Genomic DNA, 15,864 nt, shown 5'->3' with positions numbered 1-15,864 from the left:
ATATTGTATGGCTCTCATGGAATTACATTTTAAAATATGTGGCGTTTATGGCTCTCTCAGCCAAAAAGGTTCCTGATCCCTGCCCTATGGGGTGCGCCTACACCACCTCTGGCCAAGGGCCACCACCAGCACAACAGTTGTAGTAAGCCAAGCTCTTTTGCAGTCTAGCTTATGCAGTATCTTTCTCTATTGTTGCTGTGCCATTTCGGGAAAAACATTGGCAACGTAATAGTCTGGTACAAGTGGAATGCTTAAACTCCCTTGGGAAGGAAGGAAGGATGAGTCCAGAGGGTCATCTTGTTATGATAGCACTGTAGATATGGAAGGTAGTGAACCAAAGCTTGCAATTCACTGACTCGCCTAGCGGAAGTTAAGGTGACCAGGAAAACCACCTTCCAGGTCAAATATTTCATGCGACAACTGTCCTTTGGTTCGAAAATTGGAAACATGAGCTGTTCAAATACCAGGTTCAGATCCCAGGGAACCAGTGGCTTGTCACTGGAGGTCTGAGACCCAACAGCCCCTTCATGAACCGAGAGACCAATGGGTGGTTCAAGACTGAAAGGCCATTGTGCGGGTGATAAGCCGTTATGGTGCTGATATGAACCCACACTGAAGCTGTCGCCAACCCTGACTGGTACAATGTGTGTAGGTAGTTCAGAAGGGTCTCTGGCAAACAGGAAAACAGGTCTACCGTAGACAAATCCGAAGAATCTTGGGACAGAGGAAGTTCAAGCTCCTGGAGCACGTGTAAAATCAAGGGATCCAGTTCCTCTCGCCTGAACAGCCGGAGGACTTGGGGGTCATCCCTTTCTACCTGGGTGGCATTGTCCCCCTTTGTCACCCATATCGTGAGCTGAAGTGTCCTGTAAGCCTGGATCCACCAGGTCATCCGGATCAGGCAAACTATTCCCCGGGAAAGAAGGAGGGAAGCAGGAATCCACCCTTTCCTGACCCCCTAGAGACCTTAGGGATCTTAATTGGGCTGGGAGACTGGGTATCCCACTCAGTCTCTGCCTCCATATATGCCTTATGCATCAATAATATGAATTTCGAGGAAAAAGGATGCCGTCTGTTTAAGGGCCCCCCCCCCCAGGGGAGGAAACTGAGGAGGAGCTGTGCCAGCCGGTAATTTGCGCAGTCTATGCGGCGGGGACAGTGGAGGAGGGAGATCCTCTCCCTCCTCAGAATCGTCAGCGTCCCCCTCCGAGGCTGACAAAATGGCCACCGCTCCCACATGAATCGGGAGCGGGGCAGGCCTCTGCCCTTTGGCATAGTGCGCGCCACGCGAATTCCTGCGCCGTGTATTGTCTGCCCCCCGTGCCAAATCCTGCCGCTGCGAAGGCCCCTCGCCCTGAGGAGACACCGGGAGCAGAGGCCTTCATGGGAGAGCCGGAGCCCCGGCTCTCTACAGGAGCTACAAGCCGTCCCCCTAGGCATGATTGGCAGCCGGGTGGAAGGTCCACCCCCTCCGGAGGCCCGGGAGAGTGTCGGCAGGCGCGGCTGAGGTAGGAAAATAGTTGAATTATATAAAGAATTTATACAGAAAAAACACTGTATTTCCTTTTCTTTTGTTTCTTTTTTTTTTTTTTCTTTTAAGAACTCAGCCCACAGGAGGATGGCGCTGGGGGAAAAACTCAGAGGAATAGCACCTCTCTGAGGGAGGGGGAGAGTGACCGGCCCACCGGTAAATCCTCCCCCTCTTCTCACCAGGCTAGGGCCGTGAAAGTCTCCAGGTATTGGCTATAGGGCAATGCCCTGCCTTGCCTGCCATTGTCTGGCTACTCTGAAAAAAGTTAAAAGGCAATCAAAAATTATTAATCTTTTTTTTTTTTAAACCAAATCTGGTGGGGCAAGGCCCCAGAAATTTATTTATTTTTTTTATTTTTATTCATTTTCATCTACATTTAAGTAATCATTCTTACTTTCAGAAAAATCAGAGATACATGGGCATATGTCTTTAACACATTAATTCAACAATAGTTAGTCATCAATAATATCCATTAAGGAAATACTCCAGAAAACTAAACATACAAACTTAAATTAATCATATACCCATGCCCCCCACAATAAAGGTAATAAAGAAACAGAGGGGGGATGAAACTTTGGGAGTTAACAATGAAAATTAATATAAAGAAACAGGCTTACGTATCCAACCTTATAATAACTATGTACTTTCAGAGACTAGATTGTAACTAAGGATTGGGTAGTTATGTTCCTGCCGTTTATAAAAGACTTTAATTGCTCTGGTATGAAAAAAATGAAGGATTCATCATGCACTCTTACCAAACATTTGCATGGATATCTCAATAAGAAATTATAGCCAAGAGATATTACTTGAGGCTTTAACACTAGAAATTCACGACGTCTCTCCTGTGTAGCATGGGTAAAGTCAGGATAAATTCTGACTTGCTGAGAGAAGAAACTAGCTGAGATATTTTTAAAATATCTCTGCATTATTTGGCTCAAGTCAGCCTCATTAAAAAAAGTTACTAACAGAGTTCCTCGTTCGTAAAACTTCTTCTACTGAACTCTCTAAGAACTGAGTTAAATTCTCTAAAGCCTCTGGCTGGTTTTGGTTATTTCTCACATTAGATGTTATAGGCATGAAAATCAACTTATTCACTACAGGGGTTTTTTGTTCCTCAAACTTTAAAATTTCTACCATATACTTTTTCAAAGTTATAAGAAAATCTTGACCTAAAACTTTAGGGAAATTTAACAAGCGTAAGTTTATTATCCTGTTATAGTTTTCTAGTTGTTCTAACCTCCTGCTAGTATTATTAACATCCTTTATAAGTTTTGTTACACAGTCAGAGTTTTTAGACATTAAAGATTCCACTTTTCCAATCTGTTCTTTTGATTCAGAGGACTGCTTCTCCACTTTTTCCTCCAGTACTTTAATTTTGTTCTTCAAATGCTTCAATTCAGACCCTTGTTCTTGTGGCACTGGCCTAAACCGACCATTAAGTCCCATAACGCTTCAAGCGTTACAACCTCAGGTCTAGGTGGAATATGGAAGGACTCACCCAAATCTTCCAAATGGGCTGAGACCCCTTCCTCCGTTGCTATCCCAGGCATTCTCACCGCTCCAGCCAGCACTCCAGATTCACCATCCGGCGTTGAAGTCAGGAAACAAGCTCCAGCTCAGATGCTGTTCAAGTCCTCTGCCTGCGGCAGCTCGGTGCTTTGATCAGGCAGGACCTCTCTCAAGCCCCCACCATCCGGAGACGCACGACCGACGTCATCCTTCGGCGCCCTGGGCGAGGGAGAGGAGCCAGATAATCTCGGGACCTGAGGAGGTTGAAGGTACAGCGGGCTTAAGGTCACCTCCCCAGATGATTCCCTCGCTCCCTCGAGGTTAATCGCAGTGGGAATTTTGCCCTCTTTTTCCGAGGTTGGAGTAGAGTGGTAGGACGTAATCAGTCTCTGGGAGGAGGGCATAGCAGCTTCGGTGGGGCATAAACGCACTTTACCCTTTCTTTTTGGAGGCATCTTTACAGGGAAATTGTCCTCAGAGAGAGAGCGTTCCTCCGGTCTATCTTACACCGCCCGGCCCCAGAAATTTTGAGATCAGGACCGCAGGTTATGCCTCTCAATCTGCTGGAGTCAGAGAAGATACTGAGGGATCGCAGGTGGCACCCCGGGTTATGTGGGAGGTGCTTTTCAATTTCTCTCTGACTCCATCTGCTGGAAGGGAGGCATAACCCAGCAGTCTGGACTGATCCTGGTATGTACAGGGAAAAGCCCTAATCTGTTTAGCCTTTTCTATAAGGGAGATTTTCCATCCCCTTTAACATTTTTTATGCAGTTGCACCACAGATCTATACAAGTGCAATATGATTGTCTCAGTTTTGTTCTTTATTCCTTTCCAAACAACTCCTTACATTCTATTTTCCTTTTTGATCTCCACCACATAGAAAGCCAAAGATTTCAAGAACTCAGAGGTCCTTTTACTAACATAGAACCCAGCATCATGTACCTGTAGTTGGGATTATTTTTCTCTACATGCATTACTTTGCACTTAGTCACATTAAATTGCATCTGCCATTAAGATGCCCAATCTCCTAGTCTCAAAGAGTCCTTCTGCAGTTTGCCACAATCCACTGCTGTTTTAAACTCAAAACAATTTTGTGTCATCTGTAAATTTGTTCACTTTACTCATTGTTTCTTTCTCCAGATCATTTATGAATATGCTAAATAGCATGGATCCCAATACAAACCACTGGGGCACTCCACTAGTGACCTTTCTCCATTTGGAAAACTGACCTATCCTGTTTCCTGTCTTTTATCCAGTTACCAATCCCGGGATTACATAAGAGGATGAGATCTCACTGCAGGACTGCTTCGTGGGATTAATGGCTGCAGTCAGGATGTTCCTGCTCTTCATCGTGCCTTTGCTCAATGCTCAGCTTCGGAAAAGCAAGTTTGCTTTCCGTAAACGGTGTTTCCGTAGATAGCAGGATGAATCAACCATGCTGTCATGTGAACTGTCCATCAGGGCCCAGGAGGTGGAGCTTTCTAGTAGAAACAGCGCTTTGCTCTGTGCAGCTATGCGTGCCTTCCCGCGCAGAAAAACAGTCTCTCCTCAGTCTGTGATGTAGCAGTTGGTTAAGAACTTGCTGACTGTCCAGGGAGGTGGGTGGGTGGGTGAGCATGGCTAATTCATCATGCTATCTATGGAAACACAGTTTACGGTAAGCAAACTTGCTTTTTCCCCATTGATAGCAGGGCTGAATTAGCCATGCTGTCATGGGAGTCCTAAGCTTCGATCACGCTGTTATAGTGCTGATTTTGAAGTCTTTTCTTTCCCTTTTTTTTTTTGGCGTGATCCAAAGCGTGGATAGTCAGTTGCAGCTCAGGTGTATATTGTCTGTAAAACCACTTTCCCCAGTTTAGCGTCGTCCGATGTCTGTTGGTCTAGTGGTAAACGTGTGTAATGAAGACCACGTCGCCGCTTTGCAGATGTCTATTGGTGGTACTTGAGAAAGATAAGCAAGTGAGGTGGACATTGCCCTCACTTGGTGTGCATTTGGGCGCGAAGTTAAGGTTAGTTTCCTCTTGTTGTAGCAAAATTGAATGCATTGGGCAATCCAGCTTGATATAGTCCGTTTGGCTACTGGGATCCCAGGAGCGTTCAGATTGAAAGAAACAAATAACTGTGACACTCTAGTCTCCAACTGTGAGCGACGTTTATTATACGCCAACGCCCTTTTGCAGTCCAATGTATGCAATAATCTTTCCCTTTCGTTCTGATGCGGTTTGGAAAAGAATGTTGGCAACTCGATGGATTGGTTCAAATGGAATTGAGTGATTACTTTTGGTAGGAACGATGGGTGTGTTCGCAATACTACCTTGTTATGAAAGAATTGGAGGTATGGAGAGTAGTGTACCAACGCCTGGAGTTCACTCACTCTGCGGGCTGACGTCAGAGCGATGAGAAATACTACTTTCCAGGTTAGGTATTTGTTGTGGGCCTCATCCATTGGTTCAAATGGCTCTACCATTAATTGTTCTAGCACCAAATTGAGATTCCACGGAACCGGAGGCTTTGAGATGGGAGGTCGAAGATGAGTGAGGCCTTTGGTCATCCGTTCATTTCAAGATTTCTGAGAGATGGGTTGTCCGTTGTACGGTCTGTGGTAAGCGGCTATGGCACTGAGATGTACTCGGATCGACGAGGTAGCGAGGCCCGTCTGATACAATGAGTGAAGGTAATCCAGTAATTTTTCCGGAGAGCAATCCAGGGGAGGTATCCCTTCCGAAGAGCACCATGTCGTATACCACTTCCACTTGAAACTATAGTTTCTACAGGTAGAGGGTTTTCTCGAGGCTAGGAGAATAGTTTATGCGGATAGCGATATCCCTTGTTCTCTCCATAGGAACCGCTCAATCTCCACGCCGTCAGGTGTAGGGAGCTGTGCATGGGATGTAACAGGGTTCCCTGTTCTTGCGTCAAGAGGTCGTCTCTGTCCGGCAGCAATATCGGGTCCACTACGGACAGATAGAGCAAATGAGTGTACCACGGTTGGCGTGGCCATGCTGGTGCAATTAAGATCAATTGTGCTGCATCTCTTATGCACTTTTGTATTGTACGTGTTATGAGAGGAATCTGAGGGAACGCGTACATGAGAGGTTCCGTCCATGGAAGGAGGAATGCATCCTGGGCTATCCAGTCTTTGCTGGCCCAAACTGAACAAAAACGAGAAAGTCTCGTGTTGAGTTCTGTGGCGAAAAGGTCCATGGTCGGTTCCCCCCACGTATGGAACAACATTTCCACCACCTGTTGGTTGAGTGTCCATTCGTGCGGGAAGAATATTCTGCTTAGACGGTCTGCTTCAGTATTGACTGCTCCCGGCAAGTATGTGGCTTGTAGCCATATGGAGTGCCGAGCCGCATGTTCCAAAATTTGCATAGGGACCAGGAACCGGACCCTCCTTGTTTGTTGATGTAGAACATCGCGACTTGTTTGTCGGTGTAAACCATCACTCTTTGTCCTCTTAAGTGCGGAAGGAACTTATGGAGGGCGTTCTTGATCGCTCTGAGCTCTCAGAGGTTGATCTGCAGGCCTTGTTCCTGCGGTGACCACAGACCCTGCATTTGTAGGTGGTCTAGATGTGCACCCCAACCTTTCCGGGAAGCATCTGTGGTAAGGACTGCATTGTGCTGGGGAGTGGAGAACAATGCTCCCGTCTGCAAATTCTTCCTCCGGAGCCACCACTGTATATCTTGTAGCATTGCCTGAGTGAATTTCACTCTGGTTGATAACGGCTGTGTGTGTTGCTTCCATTGTCGGCTGTGTGTGTTGCTTCCATTGTCGTTTGAGTCCCCACTATAGACGACGCATATGTAGTTGTGTGTTGGGAACGATGTAAATGGCCGCCACCATATGACCCGTCTCGCTGACGGTGTCTTGAGTACCTTTGCGGTTCGAAAGAGGCGGTACATGTCTAGTCTCCTTTCTTTTGGCAGGAACGCCCTGGCTCGGACGGTGTCGATATGCGCTCCTATGAACTGAATAGATTGCATCGGAATGAAAATTGATTTCTAGTAATTGACTATCATCCCCAAACTGTTCAGGCATTGAATGGTTTGGTGTAGGTAGTTGTTGAGAATCTGGGGCTCGGTGGCCACAATCAGCCAATCGTCCAGACAGGGGAAAATTTTGATACCCCGCTGACGGAGATGTGCCACCACCACTGCCATGCACTTGGTGAAGACTCTGGGGGCTGCCGAGAGTCCAAAGGGGAGTACCTGATACTGATAATGTCTCTTCTGAAATTGGAAAGACAGGTTTTGCCATGACGACAGGTGTATTGGAATATGGGTATAGGCATCTTTCAAATCTATGGAGCACATCCAATCTTTGGGTTGGAGGAGCGGTAAGATTGTCTTTAGGGATACCATTTTGAATTTCTCTTTGACCAAATGTTTGTTCAACTCTCTGAGATCCAAAATTGGTCTCAGGCCACCGGTCTTCTTGGGAATTAGGAAATACGGTGAGTAGAATCCCTTGTCGCGAGCCCGAGATGGAATTTGACGAATCGCTCTCTGGTGGAGGGATGCGATTTCCTGCTGTAATTGATTTTGTTGGCCCCGAGATTGGGGGGACAACAGGTGCGGTAGAGTGGGTTTGACGTTGAAATGGAGTTGATATCCCTGTCTTACCATTTCCAGAACCTGTAGTGATGGCTTCCCAGTATGGAAGGCATAATGAAATACTGCCCGGGCGGTATGGCGGCAGCGATGATGGCAGCGGCACTAAAAAGAAGGTGTCGATTTTGCAGTCACCTGCGGTTGTTGTGATGGTTGTCTTTGTGGTCTTGGTCTTCCCCTTCTTGGAAGAGGAGTCTGCGTTGTTGCCCGCTGTGGGGGGTTGTAAGGCGCAGGTCGAAACTGTTAGTACTGACGAAAGGGCCGACGAGAATATGGTTGTCTGCGAGTAGATGTGTAATACCTACGAGGTGTGAAAGATGGGTTATGAGTTAGTGACTGGACCGTCACCGCCTGGTCTTTGAGGTTTGCTACCATCTCTTGGAATTTGTCGAAGAGATTATCCCCTTTACATGGAATGTTCGCTAATCTCTCATGTAATTCTTCCCTAATGGCACTGGATCTGAGCCAGGCCATTATGCGGGTAGCAATAGCTGAAGCCGAAGTGCACGCCGATGACTCAAACCCTTCATACACCGTACGGAGGTGGTGACGGATTCCCTCTTCCAAATTCTGAATTGGATGATTGACCGATGACGTTGTCTAGTCTAGATCGGGTAGCGCAGCCATTAGGGTCTGCAAACTCTCATAAAAGGTACTGCACCAAATAGAATTGGTGCTGACTAATCCGAGAAGAGAGCATAGAGGACTGGTATGCCCTTTTTCCGAAGTCATCCAAAAGGCGTTGCTCTTTCCCAGGAGGTGCCAATCCATGTAATTTGGATCTCTTGGCCCGCTGCATCGCTGATTCCACTACAAGAGACGAGTATGAAAGCTGAGGTGTGGAGTAAAACGGGGATTTTTGCAAGCTAAATTTTAGATCCAGTTTCCTGGACACCGGTGTGGTTGTATAGGGAGACTCCCACATCTTCTCGAGCAAGGAATAGAGCACTTTGTGCGACGGAAGCGCGGTAGGTTCCGCTGGTATATCGAATATCTTGAGGATACCCAATGTTTCCGCCCGTGGATCAGGCAACTTTTGCACGTCTAGGTTGAGAAGAGCTCCCATCTTATCCAAGAATTTCGGATAAGAGAGATCTTCTGGGGGTAAGTATGGTTCCGGGTCGTCCTCCGGTAGATCTGAGGGGTATCCTGTGGATGACGATGGAGACGATGGTGATGATTCTGAATCCACTACTGTGGGTGACTTAACCCTTTTCAGGGGTAGGGGCGGAGGTTGGGAAGGACCCGGTGGGGAGAGATCTTTGGGGGTCTCAGTGGCGGGTTTTCTCGGTGGCTCTGATTCTGACCCCAGTTGAAGCGAAGGTGGCGTGCTGCCCGTAGAAGACGGTGAGAGGTGAAAGGTGGAGTCAAGCACCTCAAAGAAACCCGCTAGCGCAGTGGAGAGATGTAAAAAAGCTTCCTGCGTCTGCGGGGGCATTCTCGGCCTCTGTGATGGTGTACTGGGAGGTGGCACTGAGGGTGCTATAATCAACTCTAGTTTCCTCTTCTTCGGAACTGGTTTACCTGTATCCGATTCGTCCCTGCCCTGGTCGGAGCCCGGCGACGGAACAGGAGACTTCCCTACAAGGGAGGACGAAGAAGATGATGTGATCCTTACATACTCCTCTTCCAAGTGAGTGGTTGATCTACCATACCCCATACTCGTTGGAGAACAAGACCGTTCAGTCACCCTAGGACTAGGGTGAAACTGACGTGGAGAGGGCTCATCAGATCTTCCGGGTAAGGACGGAGCCCGGTGTCGATGACTTTCCTTGTGTTTTGGTGCCTCTTGCGTTTCCCCTTGCCCCCCCGGACGCCCGGGGTATGTGGAGATGAGCTTCGTCTAAATGACAGTGGGGCAGTTGTTGCTGGTCTTGGCCCGATCGTTGGTGCCGAGACAGTATGCCGTTTCAGGTGCTCTGACCCAATAATTCTACGTTTGTGCTTCGAATGCATCGACCTATGCAGGTCTGGCGCCGAAGTTTGCGTCGCAGGCTTCGGTCGAAGAGCTTCGTGTGATTCCTTCAACGCCGTTTGCGTCGGTAGCGGCGCTACTTGCATCGTAGTTTGCTCTTCCGGTGCCACTGGGCCGGTGCATGCGTTGTAATTTGCGCCGATCCCGGCGCCGAAGATCTGCGACTCGGCGCTTTCGCTTTGTGCTTCGTCGGTGTCGACGCTGTCAACGAGCTTGCGGAGCTTTTCAGCACTGGCTAGTGCGAGTCTCCTCCGCCGTGCACCATGGTTTTCGTGCCTCGACGCTGCCGCTGTGAGACGCGCCATTCCCGGCTTTGACTCCGGGCACGATGACTGCCTTCCAGGCCTCCAGTCCTGCCTCCGGGCAGGTGTGGGTTGTGCATGCCGGCAAATGGCCAGCCCGCGAATCCGGGCACAGCAGCAAATGGCCGCTGTGCCTGGAGGCTCTTGCCACGCCCCCTCTCCACCCCTTTTTTCGAGCCCCGGGACATATGCGCGTCCCGGGGCTTTATGCGCGCCACCGGGCCTTATGAAAATAGGCCTGGCGCGCATAGGCTTTGAAAATCTGCCCCAATATGTTTCAAATCTAGCTACCTCAAGTAGAAAAAAAAGACTGTGATAGAGATAACACCATCCCATCTTCCCCCTTCCATGACAACATTTTCTTCTGTATTTGTGAGTGATAATCTTGCAAGCAGGGGAAGATTATTTTGGGAAGCCCAGTCAGATTAACGTACCTTGGTGAGCTTTTTGCTGCCAGTTTGCAATGGAATAGGAAGAAGCAGAGCTAATTCCTTAAGTGTGCTTGTATTCTTACAGCGCTTCTCTCTGTAGAGGAAGAGGTTAAAAAATAAACAAGAAAATAATAAGAAATATGGTGCAGAGAACAAAATGTTAGCAAAGCAAATATTTAATGGACTTGTGCATAAATGAAAATTGGTTCTTACCTGCTAATTTTCATTCCTGTAATACCACAGATCAGTCCAGCAAGTGGAGTCAGAGAGCAAAACTTTGGGCACTGTCATATATACAAGAGTGCCACCTGCAGTCCCTCAGTATTGGCCAGTACCCAAGCCCACACAAAACAACGGTAATCGGCGAAGGGTTGAACAAAAACCACTGTACCCCACTTCGCCGCAAGTAAAAAAAACATTAACCAAAGTAACTGCTCCAACAAACCTATCTGCATAAAAGGAGGAGCTCCTTGAAATTCAGCCAAGAGACAGTCTTTTTCGGTATCAGAAGCAAGGGGTGGGCCTCTGGACTGATCTGTGGTATTACAGGAACGAAAATTAGCAGCTAAGAACCAATTTTCATTTCCTGAACATACCCAGATCAGTCCAGAAGAGTGGAATGTACCCAAGCCACCCTACACTGGGCGGGAACCCGAAAGACCCGCACACAGAACACTCTCAAAGGACGATTCATCAGAAGCCTTAACGTCCAGTCGGTAATGCTTAGTGAAAGTGTGTAAAGAGGACCACACAGCCGCCCTACAGATCTCCTAAGGCGACAGTAATTGACACTCTGCCCAGGACATAGCTTCGGCTCTGGTGGAATGAGCTCTGAGACCCAAAGGAACTTGACAACCTCGGGCAATGTATGTCGAAGCAATGGCTTCCTTAATCCAACACGATATGGTTGGCTTAGACGCTTTGTCACCCTGCTTAGGGCCCCCAAAGAGGATGAATAAGTGATCGGAACATCAGAAGGCATTAGTAACCTCCAGGTAACGTACTAGAATGCGGCGCACGTCCAACAGATGAAGGTCTCTACCCTGAGAGGACTCCCAAGACCACAGCGGAAAGCCTGGAAGTTCAACAGTCTGGTTGACGTGAAAAGCCGAAAACGACCTTCGGGACAAAGGATGGGACCATGCGAAGCAACACCCTATCATCATAAATTCAAAGAAAGGGATCCTGATACAATAGCGCCTGTAATTCTGAAATCTGATGAGCCAAACAAATGGCCACCAAAAAGATTGTTTTTAGGGTCAAATCCTTCAGAGAAGCTCTGCGGATAGGCTCAAAAGAGGGTCCACATAGCACATGAAGTACCAGGTTCAAACTCCAATCCGGACAAACAGAACGGACGGGAGGTCGCAAATATTTAACCCCTTTGAAAAATCGGGAGATATCTGGGTGAACTGCAAGCGAACGGCCATTAACTCTGCCTCGCAAGGCACCCAAAGCCGCTACCTGTATCCTAAGGGGCAGATTTTATAACCTGCGCACGCACGGCCTACATTTGTGTGCGCTACCCGGCGCGCACAAATGTATGCCCAATTTTATAACATGCGCACGCAGCCACGCGCTTGTTATAAAATCCGAGGTCAGCGCGTGCACAAGGGGGTGCACACTTGTGCACGCCGAGCCCTAGGGGAGCCCCAATGGCTTTCCCCGTTCCCTCCGCTCCCCCTCCGCTCCCCCCACCTTCCCCTCTCTTCCCTTATCTAACCCACCCCCCAGCCCTACCTAAATCCCCCCCTACCTTTATTTCAGGAGTTACGCCTGCCGGTGCACCATCCCCCGGCATGGCCACTGTGCCAGAGAACTCGGGACCGCCCCCAGACCTGTGCCCCACCCCTTTTTCAAAGCACCGGGACATGCGTGCGTCGCCAAGCCTATGCAAAATAGGCTCAGTGCGCGCAGGAGCAGGTTTTCGGGGTTATGCGCGTAACCCTTTGAAAATATGCCCCTAAGGTAATTGAACGCTAATCCCTTAGCGAGCCCTTGTTGCAGAAAGTCCAGCACCCGAGAGACATCCACAGATAATGGATGGCAGGCCCGCTCGTGACACCATGACTCAAAAAGATTCCAGACTCTAACATAGGCCATAAAAGTGGCCGGGCGTCGCGCCTGAAAAAGGGTGGAAATGACCTGCTCAGAATAACCCTTCAAGCGTAAACGTCGTCTCTCAAAAGCCAAGCCGCGAGAGAGAAGTGATCCTCCTGATCCGAAAATATAGGTCCCTGCCGAAGATGCGGAAGATGAGCCAGCTGCAATGGACCTTCTAGAGTCATGCGAACCAGATCCGCGAACCATGGGCGTCTACCAGTAGCACTCTGCCCGGATGGAGTTCTATACAACGGAGAAGCCGCTTGATGAGGAGCCACGGCAGGAAGGCATAAAGCAGATTCCCTGTGGGCCACGGACACACCAGAGCGTCGAGACCCACCGAGCCCCGCTCCCGCCGGTGGCTGAAGAATCAGTCTGTCTTCGCATTCACCTGAGTTGCCATCAGATCTAGTTGTGGCACGCCCCATCTAGCGCAAATTAGGTTCCATGCTTCGGAGGACAGTTCCCACTCTCCTGGATCGAGTTGCTGTCTGCTGAGGAAGTCCACCTGAACGTTCTCCACTCCGGCGACATGAGAAGCGGCAATTCCCTTGAGATGATGCTCCACCCAGGCAAACAGGAGTCGTGCTTCGAGAGCCACCACGGAACTTCTTGTCCCACCTTGACAGCTGATGTAAGCCACCATCGTCGCATTGTCTGAGAACACTCGAACCATTTTGCCCTGAACCCAGGGTCGGAATGCTTGTAGGGCAAGTCAAACAGCTCTTGTCTCGAGACGATTGATTGACCAAGATCCTTGAAAAAAAAACTAAGTAACTAAAAAATAAAATGAAATTAGTCAGACTGCAGGAGTGCATCTCTACCACCTGCTGGAGTCAGAGAAATACTGGGGGACTGCAGGTGGCACTCTTGTATATATGGCAGTGCCCAAAGTTTTGCTCTATGAATCCACCTGCTGGTAGGGATATCCAACCCACTTTTCTGGACTGATCTGGGTATGTTCAGGAATAGGGTGATACCACATTGACACACAGTCACAAATTTTGTAATTAACAGTAGAACTATATTATGTATTAAAAAATGTAGAATCTGAGCACATACATTATCAAAAGTGCCAATGTCCTTCATTATGAGGCTGGTGGGTGCTAATATAGACAGGACATCATTCATTATCAAGGTTGGTACTGTGAACATTAAAGGGGTAATTTTCAAAAAGAGTATGCGCTTAATAGGAAAATTAGTTCTTACCTGTTATTTTTCGTTCCTGTAGTACCACGGATCAGTCCAGACAGTGGGTTGAGCCTCCTTTCCAGCAGGTGGAGACAGACTAAAACTTGAAGGATGCCCTATATCAGGACAGAGCCTATCCTCTACCCCTTCAGTATAATGTATGTCAAAGCATAAAACAACAAACCCAAGAATAGGATCAAGCAAGTAACTGTAAAGCTCAACGGAGCAAATATAGAATAATGTAGAAAAACATGGTATACCTATATGTTCTTGCACCAACTTGGTATAAGAAAACGACCAAGGCTTCCGGTGTAATTGCTCAGTAATCTTGCACAAAGAAATATATGAAAATCTGCAGACCTGCAAGAAAACAAGCTTCGAGAGGACAGAAGACAGACAGGGAAGGGCGTCTGGACTGATCCGTGGTACTACAGGAACGAAAATTAACAGGTAAGAACTAATTTTCCATTCCTGTATGTACCCGGATCAGTCCAGATAGTGGGATGTACCAAAGCTTCCCTAAACTGGGTGGGACCGAGACAGTCCCGCTCGAAGCACTTGCCGCCCAAAGGAACCGAACACCGGAGCGTGTACATCCAGACGGTAGTGCCGAGCAAAAGTGTGCAGAGACGTCCAAGTGGCGGCCCTGCAAATCTCCTGCGAGGAGACAGATTGACTCTCCGCCTAAGAAGTAGCCTGAGAACGCAGAGAATGGGCCTTCAGACCCTCAGGAAGCGGACGACCTTGACAAAGATACGCCGAGGAAATGGCTTCCTTCAACCACCGCGCAATCGTGGTCTTAGAAGCCTGTTTACCGCGGTTGGGACCACTCCAAAGGACGAAGAGATGGTCCGATACCCGGAAGTCATTAGTGACCTGGAGATAACGAAGCAAGACTCGTTTCACATCTAGCCGACGAAGGTCGCCACCCGCCGTACCCACAATCTCCTTCGGAGAGAACGATGGGAGTTCGACCGACTGGTTGACATGAAAAGCGGAAACAACCTTAGGCAAGAAGAAAGGAACCGTCCTGAGAGAAACCCCGGAATCCGAGAAACGCAAGAAGGGCTCCGGACAGGACAGCGCCTGAAGCTCGGAAATACGGCGAGCAGAGGAAACAGAGACCAGAAAGACAGTCTTTAGAGTAAGATCCTTGAGCGTAGCGTGGCGAAGAGGCTCAAAGGGAGCCGCACAGAGAGCACGAAGGACTAGGTTGAGACTCCACGACAGACACGTAGCCCGAGAGGGGGGGCGGAGGTGTCTAACGCCCCTCAGGAAACGAATCACGTCAGGGTGAGCTGCTAAGGCATGACCGTCCACCCGACCCAGGAGAGAGCCGAGCGCAGAGACTTGAACACGTAGAGAACTGAAGGAGAGGCCCTTAGAGAGACCCTTCTGAAGAAAATAAAGAATCAAAGGAATCAAGGCGGAGCGCGCAGGGACACCCGCCTCCGTACACGCGGACTCAAAAGTTTTCCAGATGTGCACATAGGCCAGAGAAGTCGACTGCTTCTGGGCTCGCAGCAGGGTGGAGATGACCTCCTCCCTATAACCAATGCGCCTCAGGTGACGCCGTTCAAAAGCCAGGCCGCAAGACAGAAGCGATTGGCCTGGTCGAAATATACAGGCCCCTGCCGGAGGAGACTAGGAAGATGACCGAGGCGCAGGGGCCCGTCCACCACTAGATTGATGAGATCCGCGAACCACAGCCTTCGCGGCCACTCGGGAGCGACGAGAATCACCGGTCCCCGGTGGAGCTCGATTCTCCTGAGAACCTTCCCCACCAGTGGCCACGGGGGAAACACGTACAGAAGGACGTCCGCTGGCCAAGGTAGAGCCAGAGCATCCACGCCCTCTGCGCCATGCTCCCTCCAGCGGCTGAAGAACCGATTGGCCTTGGCATTGCGCAGAGTCGCCATGAGGTCGAGGTGAGGAGGACCCCACCTGTCTACTATCAGAGCCATGGCCGCGTCCGAGCGCTCCCACTCTCCCGGATCGAGCAACTGCCGGCTGAGGAAGTCGGCTTGAACATTGTCTCTTCCGGTGATGTGAGAGGCCGCAAGGCACTGTAGGTGACGCTCCGCCCAAGCGAGGAGACGGCTGGCTTCTAAGGCTACCAGGGGACTGCGAGTGCCCCCTTGGCGACTGATGTAGGCGACTGTGGTGGAGTTGTCGGACAGGACTCGTACTGCCTTGCCGCGGATCA

At 49.2% G+C, this 15,864-nt stretch overlaps 1 protein-coding gene across 8 annotated transcripts in view; it reads right to left on the bottom strand.

Annotated features, from left to right (window-relative positions):
• The window catches only part of BHMG1 (basic helix-loop-helix and HMG-box containing 1), a 307,327-nt gene that overhangs the window by 278,742 nt on the left and 12,721 nt on the right, over positions 1-15,864 (bottom strand). For all 8 annotated transcript variants that reach the window (XR_003851906.1, XR_003851907.1, XR_003851912.1 and 5 more), the window contains exon 2: positions 10,368-10,458. Coding sequence is in view for 1 of the 8 variants with exons in the window: in XM_029571046.1 (XP_029426906.1) it covers positions 10,368-10,458 (91 nt within the window). In the remaining 7 variants the exon portion in view is untranslated. The remainder of the gene's footprint in view (positions 1-10,367; positions 10,459-15,864) is intronic.

The sequence above is a fragment of the Rhinatrema bivittatum genome, chromosome 11 (genome assembly GCF_901001135.1).
Source record: "Rhinatrema bivittatum chromosome 11, aRhiBiv1.1, whole genome shotgun sequence".
In the NCBI taxonomy this organism is placed as follows: Eukaryota; Metazoa; Chordata; class Amphibia; order Gymnophiona; family Rhinatrematidae; genus Rhinatrema; species Rhinatrema bivittatum.
Note: the sequence above shows the minus strand (reverse complement) of the source record. Positions and strands in the feature narration are given on the sequence as shown.